Source organism: Oncorhynchus clarkii, chromosome 19, assembly GCF_045791955.1.
Source record: "Oncorhynchus clarkii lewisi isolate Uvic-CL-2024 chromosome 19, UVic_Ocla_1.0, whole genome shotgun sequence".
Taxonomy (NCBI): Eukaryota; Metazoa; Chordata; class Actinopteri; order Salmoniformes; family Salmonidae; genus Oncorhynchus; species Oncorhynchus clarkii.
In genome coordinates this window covers 14428638-14450692 of record NC_092165.1, presented here as the reverse complement: position 1 = coordinate 14450692, position 22055 = coordinate 14428638, and the positions used below count along the sequence as shown (strand labels likewise).

The window sequence follows — 22055 nt, the reverse complement described above, 5'->3', positions numbered from 1 at the left end:
GAGTTCTTTATTCCAGTGAGATTGCTAAGGCGAACACCACCATGTTTAGTTTTTCCCAACCTAGGTTGAGGCACAGATGGGGATAGCTCAATGGGGATAGCTGAACTGACTACACTGACTGTGCTAGTGGCAGACTCCACTAAGCTGGCAGGCTGGCTAACAGCCTGCTGCCTGGCCTGCATCCTATCTCATTGTGGAGCTAGAGGAGTTAGAGCCCTGTCTATGATCATAGATAAGATGAGAGCACCCCCAGCTAGGATGGAGTCAATCACTCCTCAGCAGTCCAGGCTTGATCATTAGGGTGAGGCTCGGAAGCCTTCACCTCACCTGACGACCCAAGTTATTTCTCCTCACTTTTGTCAGGATCAATTTCAAGTTCACTATCCATGACTACTCAGGGTCTTCAGCATTTTTCTCTTCTGTGCTTGACCCAAAGGAGAAAGTACTCAGCTTATATTTCGCAGTTGGTTGGGGTTTGCACCTCGTGCCATTCTTGCTGCTTCAATTCTTCTTGCCATCCACCCTCTTCCTCGCCCGGTCCTCCAACATGATGACTTCCATCTCCGTGTGAGACTTCAGGAACGTCTACAGGTTGCGTGCACACATACCATTTGAGATGCAAAAATACCATCAGAGACGCAAATGCATGTGCTTTGAGGTTCGCAGACCTTGTGGTATCAGCGTGCATAATCTGCAGCATTAGTGGGTACTCACACTGCTTTCAGGGCAGGTCTACCGGTGACTAAGTTCATTTTCATAGCAGGTTAGGAGAATTTACGCAGCAGGTTAGGAGAGTTATGTTAAGGTTAAAACCTCTTAAGGATCCAACCTTTTTTTTCAATTTTCCTCTAAAATGACACCCAAATCTAACTGCCCGTAGCTCAGGACCTGAAGCAAGGATATGCATATTCTTGATACCATTTGAAAGGAAAAACTGAAGTTTGTGGAAATGTTAACTTAATGTAGGATAATATAACACATTAGATCTGATAAAAGATAATACAAAGAAAAAAACATGTTTTTTTTGTATTTTTTTGTACCATCATATTTGAAATGCAAGAGAAAGGCCATAATGTATTATTCCAGCCCAGGCACAATATATATTTTGTTTTAGACTGATCCAATGAACCATTTCATATCTGTTCAAAATGTTGTATCAAGACTGCCCTAATAGCTACTGTAAATTGGACATTCCAGTTAGATTAACACGAATTTAAGCTTTCTGCCCATATCAGATGCCTTACTTACAACCTCATGCTAATCACATTAGCCTACGTTAGCTCAACTGTCCCGTTGCGGGGGACACTGGTCGCACAGTTAAGGAAAGGGTTAGCTAAAATGCTAAAATTATCCTAGACCCTACTCGAAAATATCAACCAGGCCTGCCCTGAGAACAGTCTTGTTTTCCACTTATACAATTATGCGCTGAATGTTTCTCTTTTCTTGTGACCAATGTGCAGTCCCCACTCCGACCTGCAAAGGGCAGCAATACGCAACACAGCGTTAAGTCTGACGGAAATCCACACGAAGAAGAAGTAAACTGAAGTGAACAGTGACTGAACCATTTCCACGTTGGCGTTTTTATTGTTATTTAGACGTTTATTAACACCCTGGAACTCAACATATTACTAATTTAACTGCACAGCATCACATACTTACAAGGTAGTGTTTAATTCGAGTTGGAGACCGGACTTGGTTGATAAATGTTATATAGGTGACGCTAGCTAGCTGCTAACAATGGCTAACTGTATGGTTTTTCACACTCAAATAGCCTCCATCATGGAGGTACTAGCAAATGCAGCCGTGGCAGACATCTGTAAACTCGTAGACGACGACTATGCAGTGTTTCGTTTGGAAATAACTCAAAGCCAGAAAGAAAACAGGGCATTGCGGAGGAAACTACAGCTACTGGAACTGAAGGTGGCACGGGAGCGCGCAGAAGGGACCAATAGTGTCAAGATCCTCGACCGATACAGAGGAATGCCAAGAGGTACAATTTGCAATAGGCAGGGACTGTCTCCCTGTTACCTAGAATTAGGCTCAGGGATAGATTTAGAACATGATTTTTTTATATTGTTATAGACACCAACCCCTTCGGCACACCATATTTTTTTGTAAACAAATCCGTGCACCAAGATGCAATTCGACACGTGTTAAGGTATGTGGAAGTAAAAGCCCCATTATAATAAAGCCATAATAACATTTGTGATGTGGCATAGGCTACAGTTTTCAGGATTTCCACACATTTGTAAGCAGGGTCCTTTTAAAAACAAGCCTTTTTAAATACTAATTTCTACGCAATTCTACTTCATTTACATGACAAAATACATGAACTAAATCGTTTTTAATATCACATAAATGAGTGGCTACACTGACAAACAGAGATAAATCTGGTCTTGAATTCGAACCAAAAAATTGCCCAGGCTCACCTAATGATGAAGCCATAGCCTACAACTCCCAGTGATGGCCGATGTGCTCCTCTTGGCAATAGCCTATCTCAAGATGAGCTACTTAGAAAAACAGTGCTACTGTTAGCAAGAAATTGGGAGCCACAGCCAACCATAGAAATATAATCATAGATGGCAGTTCCCATTCAAGTCATGGGTGGTTTAAATCCACTTGTTGAATCTATGCCAAGGTGCATTGAAGCCGTTCTGGCCGCTCGTGATGGCCCAACACCCTTTTTAAGACACTTTATGCTGGTGTTTCCTTTGTTTTGGCAGTTTACCTGTATGTGCTTGTGATCAAATGTAATCCTGTTTTTTTTTTTTAGAAGCTATTGAGCCTCTGGTTAAATTATGCTCTCTGTTGTATTTTGAACATTGAGGGTGGGCTCCTGTGGTTGGATAAAAAATAAATCTATTTGCCTCTTGGGCCCAGTCCCTGACTCACACAATTGGCCAGTCACATTTCTTTATTATGCAGTTTATTTTATTAATCAGTTACCCAATCAAGGTGCCCCCCCCCCCCCATCTGATGATTAGCAGAGTGGCAGCAGCAGGCTGTCTACACTCATTGAGAGTGGGCCCCTGAATCCTCCTGTAGTTGACGGTTGCAGTAAAAAAAAACATTTTTGCTGTCTGTTGGTCCGCCACGGATCTGAGCCTAGGTGCTTCATCCTCAGTAAAGCCCCTGCATTAATCTGTCCCTGACTGGGGTTGTTCAGTTTTTGGATCGTATGCAATAATGCCCCTGATTACTATCTTGCACAAAGACTTTATCATATTCTAATTAGATTCCTGATTTACTGAATTATCTATTATTTACTATGGAAAGAATAATGCAAGGAACATAATCAATCAATCTATAAATCGGATATCAAGAAGTTATGCAAAGTCATCCTGACCAATTCTAGACAGTGTTAAAACTGCCAATATTGTACAATATAGCGTTCAGCATTGACAGTACCTAACCACCTCTTTTTCCCCAATCACTCTCTTAGGTGAAGGACATCTCACTGGAGGCCACAGGAGCTTTGTGAAGCCAACAGGACACAATACATGGAGAGATGACCAACCAATCACTGTTGATGAGGGGAGTGGAACCTCAACCCAGCATGCTACCATGATAGAGGTTAGTGTAATAGTATTACATCAAAATGACAGTACATCAAATGTGTTTAGTTTTATTTCAGAAAGGCTCCTCAGCTATTCATATGATTACATGTACATCCTTATTTATCTGCCATAGGAGAGTTTGAGACTTCACTGTGACATTGTTATCCAATTTCAGTCATGTATCGGTAATAACCTCCGCTCTTCATGTGTCAGTCTGCAGATGCAGAGGCTGCAGGTCCTGGAGTCAAGCAGGATAGCCCTGAAGTAGAGGACCCACAACACAGTAGAGACATCCAGACTGGAGTGACTGGAGCACCCCCTGTAGCCACGGAGGTCCCCACCGCCGTCGCCCGACGCAGCATCACGGAGGTCAGTGGAACGCCGAACGCCATCCTCAAGTCAGAGACAGACACTGAGACTTTAACTGTAACACACAGGCTCTTACACACAGCAACTGACCACAGATCAGACCCAGACAGACTGGGGCTTGGGACACTGGGCTGTCCTGCTCCAGACTCAGAGTACTTACCGGTATTTCACCAGAGCCAGAGGATGGTTCATTCCTGTGGGGATGGGGATGGTGACACATTAGACACGGGTGTTGATGATCTGTCTTGTTCTTACACTTCAGAGATGGACCCAGGCAACATATCCTTGGGTTTAGAGAGACAGACTGATCTGTCTAGAGGGGACTGGAACCGGTACAGTAGTAGTGTATACTCTGAAGGGTACCTAGATGAGAAAGGGGAGGTTATAGTCGTAGATGAGGTGACTGTGAAAGTGGAAGGCGACGCTCCTCCTACATGGAATGCAGATAGTCACCAAGGAGACAGACACTCACAGGGCAGAGATTTCTTACATTACAGAGAAAGCTTAGAGACAAATACAAATATTGCCACCCACTCCCCTTTACACGAGTTCAAGGATCGCGACCCAGTATCCACGACGATGGCGCCTTCCGATTCACTCGACCGTGCCCTTTTCGATCAGGTATTGAACTCAAACGACCAAAGAGCCAATGCTCGGGGAGGGGGAACAACATCAAGCAATAGTAAAGAGAAACGGTTCCTCTGCATGTTCTGTAACAAAGGCTTCAGCAGCCCCCAGAAGGTGAAGATCCACCAGAGGGTCCACACAGGGGAGAAACCCTTCAGCTGTACCCAGTGTCAAATGCGCTTTGCCCAGGCTGGTCACCTGAAGAGGCACCAGATGGTCCATACAGGGGAGAAACCCTACAGCTGCCCCCAGTGTGAGAAGAGATTCTCCCGCCAGGAACAGCTGAAGATGCACCTGAAGGTCCACATGGGATAGAGGCTGTTTGCCTGTACTCACTGATGGAAGATATTCTCAGAGCGAAGCTACCTCCGGATACACCAGCAGAAAAACCATTCCACTCTTTAACATGGAAAGTAACCATTCCACTCAATAGCTTCTGACGTTTAGATCAATCCCTGCATTAAAGACGAAGATGCAATTTCATTGTTGTCATCAGAAAACATCCACATATACATTTGGAATAATGAGATTTAGACTAACAGTGTTGAGTATTCCTGGGTAGAATATTTTATCCAGACATTGTGTGATATATAAGCCTAAAAAGTCTGTTACATATTGTGTTTGTACTGTGTAGGCTATATGATGTTCACAAATGCCTGTTTCATTACTTATGTTCAAGTATTTCTTCCCCAACATATTTTTAATGAGAAAATGTATGCAGTTTATCAAGTTCATGCAGATTTTTAGTTGAGACTAGTGACGGGTGCATTTTCATGTTTCAGCATGACAATGCCCCTGTGCATAAAGCGAGGGTCATACAGAAATGGCTTGTCAAGATCAGTGTGTAATAATTTGACTGGCCTGCACAGAGCCCTGACCTCAACCCCATCGAACACCTTTGGGATGAATTGAAACGCCGGCTGCGAGCCAGGCCTAATCGCCCAACATCAGTGCCCGACCTCACTAATGCTCTTGTGGCTGAATGGAAGCAAGTCCCTTCAGAAATTTTCCATCATCTAGTGGAAAGCCTTCCCAGAAGACTGGAGGCTGTTATAGCGGGAAAGGGGGACCATATTAATGCCCATGATTTTGTAATGAGATGTTTGACGAACAGGTGCCACATATTTTTGGTCATGTAGTGTATTCAAGTAGAGCAAATTGATATATAATCCCGAAATCAGCTAACTGTCAACAGTAGAACAAAGCTTAAAACGATGTTTGAGTGAAAATGAATGGTGAATTTGCTTCAGGACCATCAGTTGATTGACAGATGTAGGCCTACTGTAGAATGATAAACTTTCCTCCAGTGTGGATGCTGACCCACGTTTTACAGTTGGGCTATTGTCAAATGAGTTATGGTCTTTGGTGTGGATATTATTTTGTAAATCTGTCGAGATGCTTATGCATTTCAACCTACCCAAAGACGATTTAGTTGAGCCGGGACACTTTTCTCTGATGTGTAAATTATCAGACTATTCGTTTTACTTCTTGAAAACATTGAAATAAATGCAACTCGTGAGGCTTGGAGCGGGAGCGCGCTGCTTAGACCACTGCGCTACGGCAGGTCACAATGCTCTAGTAAGCATTAAGAATGCTATGGATACTCACTCCCCAGTAGGAGCAGTCCTCCATAGGATTGAATGGAATTCTACTGTATTTCAATAAAGGACAAAATTACATGTATTAATTTTTTTGTTGTTGTTGTAGTAGGGACAGTAACATTAGTGATCTCAAAGTATACTTTAAGGAAAATGTCTTTACATATTCTTTTTTTTGTTTAGTGCACATAATATAATAACACATTTCACATTAATGTGTCTGTAATTAAATACATGTGGGAAAAAATGAATGTGGACATTAATAAATGCATTTATATAGCTTCCAAATTATTTTTTTTACAATGGTGGTGGAGTTCCAAGATGGAGGCACAGTAGCTTCATCACAGTGCCCCCAAACAGTCTTCTAGTGTGCAGTGGGGAGAACAAGTATTTGATACACTGCCGATTTTGCAGGTTTTCCTACTTACAAAGCATGTAGAGGTCTGTTATTTTTATCATAGGTACTCTTCAACTGTGAGAAAATCCAGAAAATCACATTGTATGATTTTTAAGCAATTAATGAGCATTTTATTGCATGACATAAGTATTTGATACATCAGAAAAGCAGAACTTAATATTTGGTACAGAAACCTTTGTTTGCAATTACAGAGATCATACGTTTCCTGTAGTTCTTGACCAGGTTTGCACACACTGCAGCAGGGATTTTGGCCCACTCCTCCATACAGACCCTTTCCAGATCCTTCAGGTTTTGGGGCTGTCGCTGGCAATACGGACTTTCAGCTCCCTCCAAAGATGTTCTATTGGGTTTAGGTCTGGAGACTGGCTAGGCCACTCCAGGACCATGAGATGCAACTCCTTAGTTGCCCTGGCTGTATGTTTCGGGTCGTTGTCATGCTGGAAGACCCAGCCACGACCCATCTTCAATGCTCTTACTGAGGGAAGGAGGTTGTTGGCCAAGATCTCGCGATACATGGCCCCATCCATCCTCCCCTCAATACGGTGCAGTCATCCTGTCCCCTTTGCAGAAAAGCATCCCCAAAGAATAATGTTTCCACCTCCATGCTTCACGGTTGGGATGGTGTTCTTGGTGTTCTTTTTGTCTCATCAGACCACATAACCTTCTCCCATTCCTCCTCTGGATCATCCAGATGGTCATTGGAAAACTTCAGACGGGCCTGGACATGCGCTGGCTTGAGCAGGGGGACCTTGCGTGGGCTGCAGGATTTGAATCCATGACGGTGTAGTGTGTTACTAATGGTTTTCTTTGAGACTGTGGTCCCAGCTCTCTTCAGGTCATTGACCAGGTCCTGCCGTGTAGTTCTGGGCTGATCCCTCACCTTCCTCATGATCATTGATGCCCCACGAGATGAGATCTTGCATGGAGCCCCAGACCAAGGGTGATTGACCATCATCTTGAACTTGCTCCAACAGTTGTTGCCTTCTCACCAAGCTGCTTGCCTATTTTCCTGTAGCCCATTCCAGCCAATTGTGCAGGTTTACAATTTTATCCCTGATGTCCTTACACAGCTCTCTGGTCTTGGCCATTGTGGAGAGGTTGGAGTCTGTCTGTTTGATTGAGTGTGTGGACAGGTGTCTTTTATACAGGTAACAAGTTCAAACAGGTGCAGTTAATACAGGTAATGAGTGGAGAACAGGAGGGCTTCTTAAAGAAAAACTAACAGGTCTGTGAGAGCTGTAATTCTTACTAGAGAGTTGCTAGAGCGCGATGGGACAAGGACATCCCAGCCAAACCCTCCACTAACCCGGACAATGCTGGGCCAATTGTGCGTCCCCTTATGAGCCTCCCGGTCGCGACCGGCTGCAACACAGACCGGGATCGAACCGGATCTGTAGTGAACTCTCAAGCACTGCAGTACCTTAGAGCCCGCTGCGCCACTCGGGAGGCCCCAAGATTCAACATCTGTAGTGTCAGTCAGTGTCAACGAAGTGCAATTGGTGCTCCCAGTTCAGGAGACCACCATGTTCAACAGCTAAAATTGTATTGGAGCTGTTCATGGCAGGTTGGGGAGAAAGATTTTTTTTAAATAAAGGGGTGGGAAAAAAAGGTCAAATGAATTAAAGGAATCGATCAGTGGTCTACAGCCGGAGCACGCTACTTAGACCGCTGTGCTACAGCAAGTCAAGATGCTCTAACAAGCACTAAGAATGCTATGAATACTGATGAGACATAGGCATTTGTTTTAAACCTTCCCTAAACCACTGTAAAATTGTGTTTGAGCTGTCCATAGTGGGTTGGGAAGAAATATACAGTACCGGTCAAAAGTTTTAGACACACCTCCACATTCAACGGTTTTTATTTTCTTTTTAACTATTTTCTACATTGTAGAATAATAGTGAAGAGATCACAACTCTGAAATAACATCTGGAATCATGTTGTAACCAAAAGAGAGTTAAACAATTCTTCAAAGTAGCCACCCTTGGTCTTGATGACAGCTTTGCACACACTTGGCATTCTCTCAGTGGGCTTCAGTCGCTTGCAGTAGGCCTACTAGGGCGGAGGGGGTGAAAGACCAGCTGGTCGTACTTCAGGAATGCAATGTTGCCTCTCTTGTGCTGTTCAATGAGTCATGGCAGCTGATCCTTTCTTTTGAGGCGTACCTTTTCGGAGAAGTCTTCATTGATGAAGAACAGATAAGAACTGAGCTCTTTGGCCATGCACACCAGTGGTGGGTTTGGCGTTAAAATGAAAATGCATAAGCAGATGAGAACCCCATGCCCACTGTAATATATAGTGGTAGATCTTTGATGTTATGGGGTAGTTTTGCTTCCACTGGTCCTGTGGCCCTTGTTAAGGTCAATGGTATCATGAACTTTACTCAGAACCAGGACATTTTAGCCAATAACCTGGTTGCCTTTGCCAGAAAGCTGATAGTTCAAATGGATCTTCCAGAAAGACAATAACCCAAAGCACACATCAACATCCACAAAGATTGACCACAGAATCTGTCTCCAAACTCAAATCCCATCAGATACCTGTGGTTTGAATTGAAGAGGGCAATCCTTAAGCACAAAAGAAGGATGTCAAGGATCTGGAAAGATTCTGTACGGAGGAATGGTCTAAGATCATTCCCAATGTGTTCTCCAATCTCATAAAACGTTTTAGAAAAAGTCTCAGTACCGTTATCCTCGCAATGTGAGGTATTGAAGACAGGGATGTCAATCATTTTGACCCCTATATTTTGAGCAATTGTATTAGTATAAAATAACATACACTACCTATTTTTTGCATACAATATAGCTCAGTAAAGGAATTATGTACTGTATTTTATAGTCATTTTTGCTCATTTTTATCAATGGTGTCAATAATTTCGTACACCACTGTGTCTTCCCTCAGATGCATTATGATGCAACAAGCGCAAAACATTTGAACAGAAATGACAATTATGACAATAACTGTTTCCATTTGTGTGACAAATAATCGTTACCCCAAATTCCATAATAGTCAGCCCTGCGTGCAACCATTGGTCGATGCTTGCAACGTCTGAGCAGGGGAGCTCGACCATGATGTGGTTAGCTGATACGTCAAATGCCTATCCAGGTGTTATAAGGTGTCAGCAACCTATGAGCAGAGAAACGCACCCATTGAGATACATCGATTTCTGTCATACCTTGTCCAGAGACTGGTTTCCTTGCCCTGTAAGCAATGTTTAATTGTGTAATTTGGGTGAACTATCCCTTTAAACCTAACCTATGACCTGACCCATCACTTTATGTATTACTGCCCTATAGTGGCAAGAAGTGGCATAAAAAAATAACTATAAAACTTCAACTAAATAAAAACTAGTAAATCAGATCTAAAAATCTTAAAATGAATAGAAATATAAAGTAATATAAAACCCACAAACTATAACATTGGTAGGAAGACAATTTATTTATTTAAGGGGATTTATTTAAGATGCTCTTTCAAGTGGTAGGGTTTCAGACGTTTTTGAAAGATGAGCATGGACTGGTACCACCATTGGGGTGTCAGGACAGAGAAGAGCTTTGACTGGGCTGAGCGGGATCTGATCCCCCATAGTGGTGGGATTGGCAAGAGACCAGTGGCAGAACGGAGTCCTCAGGTGGGGTGTAGGGTTTGAGCACAGCCTGAAGGTAGGGAGGGGCACTTCCCCTTGCTGCTATGTAGGCAATCACCATGGTCATGTCGTGGATGGGAGCTTCGACTGGAAGCCAGTGGATTGTGCGGAGGAGCGGGGCGACATGGGGGTCATTCCACCTCAAAAAGCAAAAGATAGAGGATTTCGACACCCACCATCTCAGATTGTTCTGAAAGCGTTTCTGTTGGATACAGATAATATTAGCTTTCCTGCAACATTATTTTGTTGAAATACAATTAGATCTCTGAGAAATTCAACTAATTGATTGCACCCCAACAATGAGTATCTAGTATCAGTTCTCTGTCTGACAAGTAGCATGTGTCATGACTGTCCTGCTCGGCTCAAGTTACCAACGACCACAATCCTGCAGAGAGATTTCATCCCCAGCAGAGGAGAAGGGATCTCAAGGGATAGGAGGATGTGGGGGTTTTATGACCCCTCACGCCCATGGTAAATCTTAGGCCACAGACAAATTCCTTTTGTCCTGTCACTATGGAGAACCAGCCTCAGAACATTAAACATTAAATAAAGGGACTTTGGAACAATGGTTTCCGTCAGCCACAATGGTGGTCATGACGATAGATGGAATATGAAAATGTATGTCATTTTTGTTTCGTTATTAAAGGTTCATAGATGACGTTATTACGAAAACATTGTAACGTTCAGAGTTTTCCTATTATATGTTTGATGTTTATACATTGTACGTTGTATGGAAAATGTCCAAATCAAAGAGAATGTTTTGGTAAAGATGAAATGTGAAGTCAGTTGTCTAAAATTGGATTTGAGTAAAATCTAGACCTCTAGACCTCTTAAGACCAAGAGAAATGCCCTAAAGGAGGTTACGCCCACTTCTGACCCGAGGGTATAAAACCTGTGAGTGAAGCATTAACAGATTAACAGACTAAGTGACCCAAGCTGCAGCCGAGGCCTAAAAAAGTAAACGAACCCAAAACTCAACCCAAGGTTGAAGACAGAAACCTTTTTCTACCCAAGCTACGGATGAGTAGCTGTGTCTAAGCGGGTGAATTCAAGCCAGACCACCTAGCCTCCACTCTCCATTGAATCGTGATATCTACACTGTTTCATTCCTATGCTGTGAGCTCTGAGCTACAGAGCTGTATTTCCTCAGAAGACCCCTTCCAGAGCAAGGGCTAGGAAACAGACCACTAAGCCAAAAGGACACTGACATCGTGAGGACAACCAGAGAGTTGCGCCAGAGAAGTGCGTCATTGACCAGCCTAAACGGTCCAAGCGGACCTTCCCATCTGAGACCTCCCACACGTAATTACATCATTATATTTTGACCCATAAAAGCGGCAGTTTGGGGCAAGGGTTAAAATAAGCATAGCTGACAAATTCACCCAAATATATGTCTCGTGTACTTTCTCTTTTTCTCTCTCTTTTAAATCCCCATTTTGGGTAACGCGCCATAGTGTGTTGGCCCGTTATACTAAGTTCTAATCAATAGCCTAGAATGTGTTTTTGTGTATGTGTATCTTTTATCATCATTTTAGCTTTTTAGTAAATAAATACTCAACTAAGATTAGTGTGGTACGAACTCATTGGTGAGACCCGGGTCTGTGCAGATTCCCGGATTATGCGGCGTTCAGAATGAGACTGTAGAGGAAACTGATTAATTAGCGAATGTTGTAAAATCGATATTCTGATATTCTTTGAGTTAATTTGGGAAATAGAAACTCAATAAAACTAATTTTCCCATGGTGCCCCAGGTTAATGAGTTACTAATTGCTTGATTCAGTTAATCACAATTAGAAACCTTTAATAATTTGTTGCGCAACAGTCGTCACATTAACTAATACAATGTCACGACACATGGTTGGAGCTGCGGCTTGGAGTATTGTTTCATTGTCCTATGTAATCTCAGTGAATTGTTTTTTTTGGGAGGGGGGGGTCTTTTTTATCATCTAATAGCAGGAACAGCACAATCTAGTGGTCAGAACCTAGTAATATCAGGATGTAGAATGGGACATAAACAACTAAAATTACTAATTTCCCTGAACAGGGAAAAAAACATACATTTCAACAATAATACATTACATAGGATGAAGAAACCATACTCTAAGCCGCAGCTCCATACTACATGTCAGATAGAGAACTGATACTATATACTCATTGTTGGGGTGGGATTGGTGTGGAGTATGGGTGGCTTTTGACCAGTACATGTCTTACTCATTGTTAGAAATGTTTTTGTCCCAAATCAAATGATAGGTACTGTATTTATTGAATTTTATATGAATCCTATAAATTAAAATGGGCAATTTGGGTGCAATCAATTAGCTTAAATTCTCGGGATTCAATTATATTTCAACAAAATAATGTTGCAGGAATGCTAATCTTGATTCTAACTACAGAAATGATGGTGGGTGTCATGGCTTGCAGAAATGACATAGAACAACCCATGGGAGAACTTGGGAAGGTTGAACACCTGGCGGGCTGCGGCATTCTAGATAAATTGCAGAGGTTTGATGGCACAAACAGGGAGCCCAGCCAACAGAGTGGCAGTAGTCTAGATGGGAGATGACAAGAGCCTGGATTAGGAACTTCACTGCTTCCTGTGTGAGGAAGGGTTGTACTCTACTGATGTTGTAAAGCATGAACCTGCAGGAGAGAGTCACTGATTTGATGTTTGCAGAGAATGACAGGGTGTTGTCCAGGGTCACGCCAAGGTTCTTTGCACTGTGGAGTTGTCAACCATGATGGAGAGGTCTTGGAGTGGGCAGGCCTTCCCTGGAAGGAAGAGCAGCTTCGTCTTGTTGAGCTTGAGGTGATGGACCGACATCCCAGCAGAGATGTCTGCAAGGCACACAGAGATACACGTGTATGTGTGGTTTTCATATGGTGTATTACACACACTAACAAACACCTAATGTTCACGTCAAAATAGTTTAGTCGGGTATGTCTGATGATGACTTTTGACTTATCATATCTAACTCATGTTTACCAACATCATATTTATGTCCACCATGATGGGTTTCACAACAATGAAGTCATTATGTGACTACAGTATAGGACTCAAACGTAGTGGGGATGGGTAAACACTCCATGTTGAAAGTGTGTTTATCTGTGTGTGTGTGTACATACAGTGGGGCAAAAAACGTATTTAGTCAGCCAACAATTGTGCAAGTTCTCCCACTTAAAGATGAGAGGCCTGTAATTTTCATCATAAGTACACTTCAACTATGACAGACAAAATGAGAAACAAAATCCAGAAAATCACATTGTATTTTTTTATGAATTTATTTGCAAATTATGGTGGAAAATAAGTATTTGGTCACCTACCAACAAGCAAGATTTCTGGCTCTCACAGACCTGTAACTTCTTCTTTGAGGCTCCTCTGTCCTCCACCTTTTACCTGTATTAATGGCACCTGTTTGAACTTGTTATCAGTATAAAAGACACCTGTCCACAACCTCAAACAGTCACACTCCAAACTCCACTATGGCCAAGACCAAAGAGCTGTCAAAGGACACCAGAAACAAAATTGTAGACCTGCACCAGGCTGGGAAGACTGAATCTGCAATAGGTAAGCAGCTTGGTTTGAAGAAATCAACTGTGGGAGCAATTATTAGGAAATGGAAGACATATAAGACCACTGATAATCTCCCTCGATCTGGGGCTCCACGCAAGATCTCACCCCGTGGGGTCAAAATGATCACAAGAACAGTGAGCAAAAATCCCAGAACCACACGGGGGGACCTAGTGAGTGACCTGCAGAGAGCTGGGACCAAAGTAACAAAGCCTACCATCAGTAACACACTACGCCGCCAGGGACTCAAATCCTGCAGTGCCAGACGTGTCCCACTGCTTAAGCCAGTACATTTCCAGGCCTGTCTGAAGTTTGCTAGAGAGCATTTGGATGATCCAGAAGAAGATTGGGAGAATGTCATATGGTCAGATGAAACCAAAATATAACTTTTTGGTAAAAACTCAACTCGTCATGTTTGGAGGACAAAGAATGCTGAGTTGCATCCAAAGAACACCATACCTACTGTGAAGCATGGGGGTGGAAACATAATGCTTTGGGGCTGTTTTTCTGCAATGGGACCAGGACGACTGATCCGTGTAAAGGAAAGAATGAATGGGGCCATGTATCGTGAGATTTTGAGTGAAAACCTCCTTCCATCAGCAAGGGCATTGAGCATGACAATGATCCCAAACACACCGCCCGGGCAACGAAGGAGTGGCTTCGTAAGAAGCATTTCAAGGTCCTGCAGTGGTCTAGCCAGTCTCCAGATCTCAACCCCATAGAACATTTTTGGAGGGAGTTCGTGAAAGTTTGTGTTGCCCAGCAACAGCCCCAAAACATCACTGCTCTAGAGGAGATCTGCATGGAGGAATGGGCCAAAATACAAGCAACAGTGTGTGAAAACCTTGTGAAGACTTACAGAAAACGTTTGACCTCTGTCATTGCCAACAAGGGTATATAACAAAGTATTGAGATAAACTTTTGTTATTGACCAAATACTTATTTTCCACCATAATTTGCAAATAAATTCATTAAAAATCCTACAATATGATTTTCTGGATTTTTTTTCCTCATTTTGTCTGTCATAGTTGAAGTGTACATATGATGAAAATTACAGGCCTCTCTCATCTTTTTAAGTGGGAGAACTTGCACAATTGGTGGCTGACTAAATACTTTTTTGCCCCACTGTACCTGAGGGAGTATATGTCTGTGTAATCTGTATCAACTCTCACTTCCAGGAGGATGGTCCAGAGGTGCTGCTGGTGAAGGAGGAGAGGTGTGAGGAGGGTCTGGGGAACGCTGAGGGGCCCATGGACATGGAGGACAACCAGACTACAACTCCTCCTGAACCCACAGAGGAACCAGCTGAGCAGCACAGGACCACATACAGTCTCACTGAGGTGAGCCCACTGTAAACTACTGGCTGAATGGTATTAGGTCGGGGCGTATTCCAATAAGCCTCTTAGAGTAGAAAATCGGTTGTAAGTGCTGAGAATAGAGAGATTTCACTCCAACTCTAATGGGTCAAAATATAAGCTATGCATGAAGCCGCTTTAGTCATAAGAGTCACACCTGGTTGACAGATATTTAGGAGACCTCTTGAGCTGTCCTAACCAGTTAAGAGTTACCAGCAGGTGTATTGATAATAGTAAAATACAGTGAGTCAGTGGTTCCTGAGCCACACGCAATTGCTTTGAAGTTGTAAGCTGACACATGGAATTGTTTTAAGAAGGTCATACCATGGATCATTTAACTATTTGATTTAGAATTTTAGGACCCCTTCTTAGGTATCAAACAAATGTTTAAAAAACATAAATCAGATAAATATAGAAATGATTCTTTACTACTATAGCCCATATAAATTGATTAACACATTCCTGAAAGGCAAAAAATGTAATCACACGGAATAAGGTTTTGAAGTGTCTGTCCTATATCTAGGAGATATAAGAAAGCTCAGGAAATATATATATGTTTTTGACAAATATTTAACCCCTTATTTTTGTTGGCACAAAACTACCTCTGTACTTCCGTTCATTTATATGGATTACCTTTAGAACAGTCCTGCGACAAGCGCATGCGATGGATTGAGCCGCTGATATCTCTGGCTTAAATCGACGGATGTTACTTAGATTGACGCATTGGTGCTCCAATACTCTCTAGGGCAGGAATGGGCTACTTTAATGGGGGTGAACTCATCATGAGGGGCTGCAGTGGCTCGTGGGTCTCACATAAACACCCCCACCACCACCTTGCGAGCAAAACATTTTTAAATGTTGTTGTTTTAAAGCAAGTTTCCTGCAATTCTACACATTTTGCCATAGGGTGGTGGCAAATGTTTGCAGTTTTTAATATGATAACTGATGATCAATGGGCCCCACCCGGTCGGTAATTCGACCTTGCTTACTACAAGTTTAGATAGTTGGCCTCTAGACTAATTTATCAATCTAAAAATGTTTAGCTGACATGGGTTAATTGAGTGACGACAGAGGCACAACTACATTTCGAAATTGCTCCTTGTGTATTCTATTATTCTAACTCTCAACAGTATGTTGAGACCCCGACTGAGTCCCTTCATTGCAGATAGATTGTGGGTTCTATCAATGTAATTGTCTGCATTATTTCCAATCCCCCATATTTTTGTTACATTTTTATTTTTTATTAAAAAATATTTTTTTATTTGACCCTAATCCTACCACCCCTCCCCTAATTTGAGTAAACTAATGGACAAGAACACTTAGGCCCAATATGTTTGCATGTGTAACAGTATAACTTTAGACCGTCCCTTCGCCCATACCCAGGCGCGAACCAGGGACCCTCTGCACACATCAACAACAGTCACCCTCGAAGCATCGTTACCTATCACTCCACAAAAGCCGCGGCCCTTGCAGAGCAAGGCGAACTACTACTTCAAGGTCTCAGAGCAAATGACGTCACCAATTGAAACGCTATTTAGTGCGCACCACCGCTAACTAAGCTAGCGTTTCACATCCGTTACACATGCCTAACCTTTTTTTTACAAATTCTGATGGTTGTTGAAAGTGGAATTTCTACAATATTACCGTTGCGTCAAGACACTCGTCACTCCCATTTTAACAACTCTAAATCCCTTTGGCACAGTAGCCTTAGGCATCAAGTCACCTGCTGCTGATAATGTTGCATACAACGTTGCATATAATGTTTGAAAGGTTTATCATTTTCATCGAACACAATCAAAGTTAACATAAAGCCCTAAATGCCCAATTTAGGCTTTTTTTAACAAAATTTTGCGCTCCAAAGGAATTACTTGAAATAACATGTACAGTAGGTAATTAAATAATCCAAAGAAATAATCAGGGTTTGGGTCAATTCCAGTCCTCTTCAATGCTTTTCAATGAGAAAAATGTGGAATTGGAATTTGGTTTACTTTCTGAATTGACTGTTATTCATTAGCCTTGTGGTTATCAGTATTTGGGCATTTCATGTGAAATAGGGCTGACAAAGGGAAGGGGCCCTTCACAGAAACATACTATAGTCCTTCTCTAGGTTAAGATGATATAGCAATATCAACACATTCTTCTACCACCTCGAAAGTAATTGCATGTGGCACAGGAACCACTGACTCGCTGCGTTGTCCTATTATCAAGACAGCTGCTGGTAACTCTTAACTGGCTAGGACAGCTCATGAGGTCTCTTAAATATGTGTCGACTAGGTGGGACTCTTATGACTAAAGAGGCTTAATGCATAGCTTCTATTTTGACCCATGAGTGTATGAGTAAAATGTATCTATTCTCAGCACGTCAAGTAATCAAATCAACTTTGCATGGTATAAAGTTAACTAACATGTTTGCGTAGTACTCTTAGCAATCCCTCATTGCCCAATCAGGAGATGCTCATATCAGATTTCTTGATCCAACATCTTCTCACTCTGTATCTCTTACAGTCAGTAGACATGGAGGATGGGAAGCCTGATCTGCTGCTAGTCAAAGAGGAGACAATAGAAGACGAACCAGAGAGCATTGACCTGCTGAGTGGACTAAAGATGGGGGAGCAAGGTAAGGGAGAAATACATATAGCCACCATACAGTAATAGAACTTCAATGGGAATAGTGATGCATCTGGCTATCAACACAACGTATGTTTACATACAAAAACTACACATTGTAATGTATGAACTTGACCAGGTAATTGACCCCCCAAAATATTTTTTAAAGTCTATTTTGTAACCTCTTCCTATAGGTGGTTGGCAGGAGGCTAACAGAGGAGACTGGGTGGCCATCTTGGATTCCCAGACCCAGACGGGTGCAGCCAAGGGCTCACGGGACAACATCACGGAGCAGGCCAGGACCAGACACGACATAGTGGAGGTCAGTGGATGGGACAGCGACCTCAACTCTGGGCTGGGGAACAACACTGTTAACCACAAACAGACAGTGGAAGACAAAACAACATCTGAACTTAGTCTCCATGACAACAGAATGGTTGAGACCAGGGTGAGGCGTAGATTTGGTCTGCAGGGGCGAGGAGTTGTCTTTATGGGAACAGTTACAGACTCGGCTAGCAATGCTCCATCCTGCTCCTATAGTTGTGATTCAGACAGACTGGTGGGGCCTCAGGTTAACCCACTAACAGATGCTGCCTTCAGCCTGCCTTCTATAGGATCTGTCAACTGGAACATGGTCCCTGCGACAACACAGACACGCCCTGGCCTTCATCCTCCTAACACTCTCCTAATGTCAAACCAAACCTCAGACAATGCCAGTGCCTCAACACTAAATAGCTACACAAGCCCATTGACAAATGACAGTAGTAGTGACGCTATCAGTAGATCTGGTGGCAAAGAGAAGCGCTTCCCGTGTTCATTCTGTGGGAAAGCCTTCAGTTTCCGCAAACAGGTGGAGATCCACAAGAGGATGCACACAGGGGAGAAACCTTTCGGCTGCCAACTGTGCCAGGCCAGTTTTTCACAATCATCCAGCCTGAAGAGGCACCAGAGAGTCCACACAGGGGAGAAACCCTTCAGCTGTACCCAGTGTGAGAAGAGGTTCTCCCACCAGCACCATCTGAAGGTGCACCTGAAGATCCACACGGAGGAGAGGCCATTTGCCTGTACGCACTGCGGGAAGAGGTTCTCCGAGAGGAGATACCTCAGGATACACCAGCAGCAAATGCACACAGCCCATGTATAGAGTATAGTGACATGTGATGTAGTACTAGTTTGTTTGTACTTAATTCTGTTGGTTTTGGATGTAGTAGGGAGCTGGATGAGGTGAACTGAGGAAAGAATGAGTATGTTGAGTAGATATGCTGGTGGTTGGTGTGATGGTGTCTGTAAAAATGTTTCACTGATTAAGACTACCAACTTTTTTCCAGTTGTTTGATGATAATGTTTTATAATGAGAAAATTATTGGGCCTTAAGTTTACTTGACATGAAGTCGTGAAGCTGTGTGTAATGTTGAACCCTTTCCAAAGTATTCTAAAATGAATTTGAACAAAACAAGGGTACCAGATTTACAGAAAAGGTTGTGTTACCATAGTGAGAAAAGTTATTGTACATGTCACGTATCGTTTTGTACAATAAAAGTACTGTACTTCACGTTATGTGAGTGTTTGACCATTTGACTGTGTGCTGACTGACTCTGTATTTTTTTTTGTCATTGCAGGGACTGAGTTTTCCTTATCTCAGTCAAACCAAAACATTATACTTAATTCTTAAATTGACACTTTTGTATATTTTTTATAATAAACTCCAATAGCTTCATATTGTTAGGTTCTTGAATCACAGTGTTAGAGATGGGCTTGACTATGGTTTTAAAATATCATGTTTGTGTGTACAGCAAAGAATTTCTTATATAAAGCTTTATACTTTTCTGTACAATATGTGTTTACAGTCTGCAGTCCATGAGGACCTGCTGATATCTGGTGTTGCTTGCGGGAGAGACTGAGCCTCTGAAGTGGCTGGTCAAAATCCCTGGCCCTTGATCAGAAGCCTTCGCTTTTCCTTCCCGAGTCAGAACAAGGACACAACCACGATTGACAGAGACTCCACCACCACACGGAACACAACCAGTGGACAGGTGAACTGAACAACCTCAGTCCTGGTGGTCATCAGAGAGACAGAAGCTCCAGTCAGGGATCTAGTCTGCAGCCCAGAACATTATCTTCACAGTCTCAGTGCATGGTTACCCCACAAATACAGACAGGGTCAGGTTGAGCGTTCACCATGAGAGGTACCTAGCCTATAACACGGCACACAATCCCAACAACACCCAAACTATGGCTAGAGGTCAAGGAGGGAGGTCAAATACTAACCACCTGAGGGTGGTGGCTGCTGCTACCTCTGGTGTCATTGGGTCATAACGTGGGAGGCCGAGCATTTGGACAGATACTGTCAACCTGTACGCCTGCCCTAAGTGTGGGAAGCGCTTTGCTGAGGCAAACTATGTGAAGAGGCACCAGACCGTTCACACCAATGAGAAGCCCTTCAAGTGCAAACTATGTTACAAGAGCTTCTCCTTCCTGACTAACCTTACCAGACATAGGAGTGTCCACAACGGGGAGAAATTGTGGCAGTGTGGCTTGAGATGTACACAGTGGATATCTGGGAACTATTCTTTAGCGCTGACATATTATATTTATCATGTGAAGTGTCTTGGGGTAAGGGGGGTAATTAACCACATACCCCTCATTAACCCTTTGTTAACTTATCATTTGAAACAGTCTTGTGTAAATACATGTTTTTAGAGAGACAGTGAACCTAAGCTAGAACAAGTATAGTTGAATATTTACTTTACTGAGGTGATGTAAATGGAATAGTAATTTGATTATTTTCTACTATATTCTTGCTAACACACTGTTCTTTCTAAACAAGCCTGCTCTGAGCTTGAAATATACTGATGAATAGGTTTGATGTGTAATGTAATAAGCGGCACCTTATTTCAAAGAACTGCGCGCAGACCTTTTTATTTAACCACACCCTTTGCGCTGCTATGAGGTAAACCAACAAGATCACTGAAGAAAGCCGTTGGTGAGACGCTGGAGAGCGAGCGCAAGTGCTATTTAAAGCGTCGAGTACAGTACAGTACAGTACTGAGAAGGATGAGTGGACAACAGTGAAGTCTAAGTAAGAATGGAACGAAAAGAGCTCAAATTGTTGTGGAAAGTGAGTCTGATGAATCGTTTATTTTTGGATCAAGTTTTTGGGATGAGGATGTTCACTTTGGAAACCATTTTGGAGTCAGGATGGTGAAGAAGTGGATGCAGTCAGTAACCAGGAGTGGAATATCTAAAGGGCAAAAGGAGCGTGCATTGTGGCTCGCGAAATCATTTACCCATGAGGTGGACAGCTTTGATTTTTCAGAACAGGGCAACGGTAAAAGTATCATCTCTGGCATCACGACATTAGTATCTCAGGCTGAAAAGTCCAGGTGTAGTTCATGTACGTCTCTTGACCCGTATGGTGGATGGGGAAAACCGAGCAAATTTGATCTGTATTACTGTTGTTTATTAAAAGTATCTCCCGACCATGTAAAGCTGGGATATATTAGCGGATTTAACTCCAGAAAACTTCCTTCACCGTGATGAACTTCACCACTAGTTGCCATCTTAGAGCAACAGCAATGAGCAAACAGTCAGTGGTTGTATTTGATTAGCATTTACTGAAAAAGTAAGGATTTCAGCAAAAAAATAAAGTCACAGAACTACAGTGGACAAACACGTGCAATGTGGGCGTTTAATATATGTTGTTTTTGTTGAAAGTATTGACCTTGTGCTAATCGATGTAGTCGGAGCTAGATTCCACAAAGCCTGGTCTCGGCTCCACGCCTTTGAAGGTCATCAGCATTGGTGGAAAATATATGCAATTGTCATATTTCAGTAAAAGTAAAGATACCTTGATAGAAAATTACTCAAGTAAAAGTCACCCAGTAAAATCCAAAGCATTTGGTTTTAAATATACTTAAGTATCAAAAGTAAATGTAATGGCTAAAATATACATAAGTATTGAAAGTGAACGTATAAATCATTTCAAATTCCATTTATTAAACAAACCAGATGGCACCATTTTTGTGTTTTTTTTTTTCAAATTTACGGATAACCAGGGGCACACTCCAACATTAATAAGCATGCGTTTAGACAGTCCGCCAGAATTGAGCAATTTCCTGTCATGCTAGCGATTCAAAATGCAACGAGTACTTTGACTGTCACGGAAAATCTATGGAGTAAAACGTACATTTTTTTTTTTTTTAGTAATGTAGTGTAGTAAAAGTAGTCAAATATAAATAGTAAAGTACAGACACCCCCCAAAATGACTTAAGTACTTTACACCACTGTTCATCAGAAACTAACTTCACCTGGGAGTT

At 42.4% G+C, this 22055-nt stretch overlaps 1 protein-coding gene across 3 annotated transcripts; it reads left to right on the top strand.

The window, feature by feature from the left end:
- The first annotated feature begins 1522 nt into the window (after window positions 1-1522).
- Window positions 1523-21406, top strand: LOC139374782 (uncharacterized). Of its 3 annotated transcripts, none has more exons than XM_071115921.1 (7): window positions 1525-1990; window positions 3443-3573; window positions 3771-3926; window positions 14956-15117; window positions 17638-17749; window positions 17934-18061; window positions 19587-21406. In XM_071115921.1, the coding sequence occupies exons 1-7, from the start codon at window positions 1738-1740 to the stop codon at window positions 19638-19640; spliced, it is 996 nt and encodes a 331-aa protein (XP_070972022.1). In that variant the 5' UTR covers window positions 1525-1737; the 3' UTR covers window positions 19641-21406. The 3 variants fall into 3 exon arrangements, with proteins under 3 accessions (XP_070972020.1, XP_070972022.1, XP_070972021.1); XM_071115920.1 differs by lacking the exon at window positions 19587-21406 and having other exon boundaries at window positions 1526-1662; window positions 1772-1990; window positions 17934-19291; XM_071115919.1 differs by lacking the exon at window positions 19587-21406 and having other exon boundaries at window positions 1523-1990; window positions 17934-19312.
- The last annotated feature ends 649 nt before the right edge of the window (window positions 21407-22055 follow it).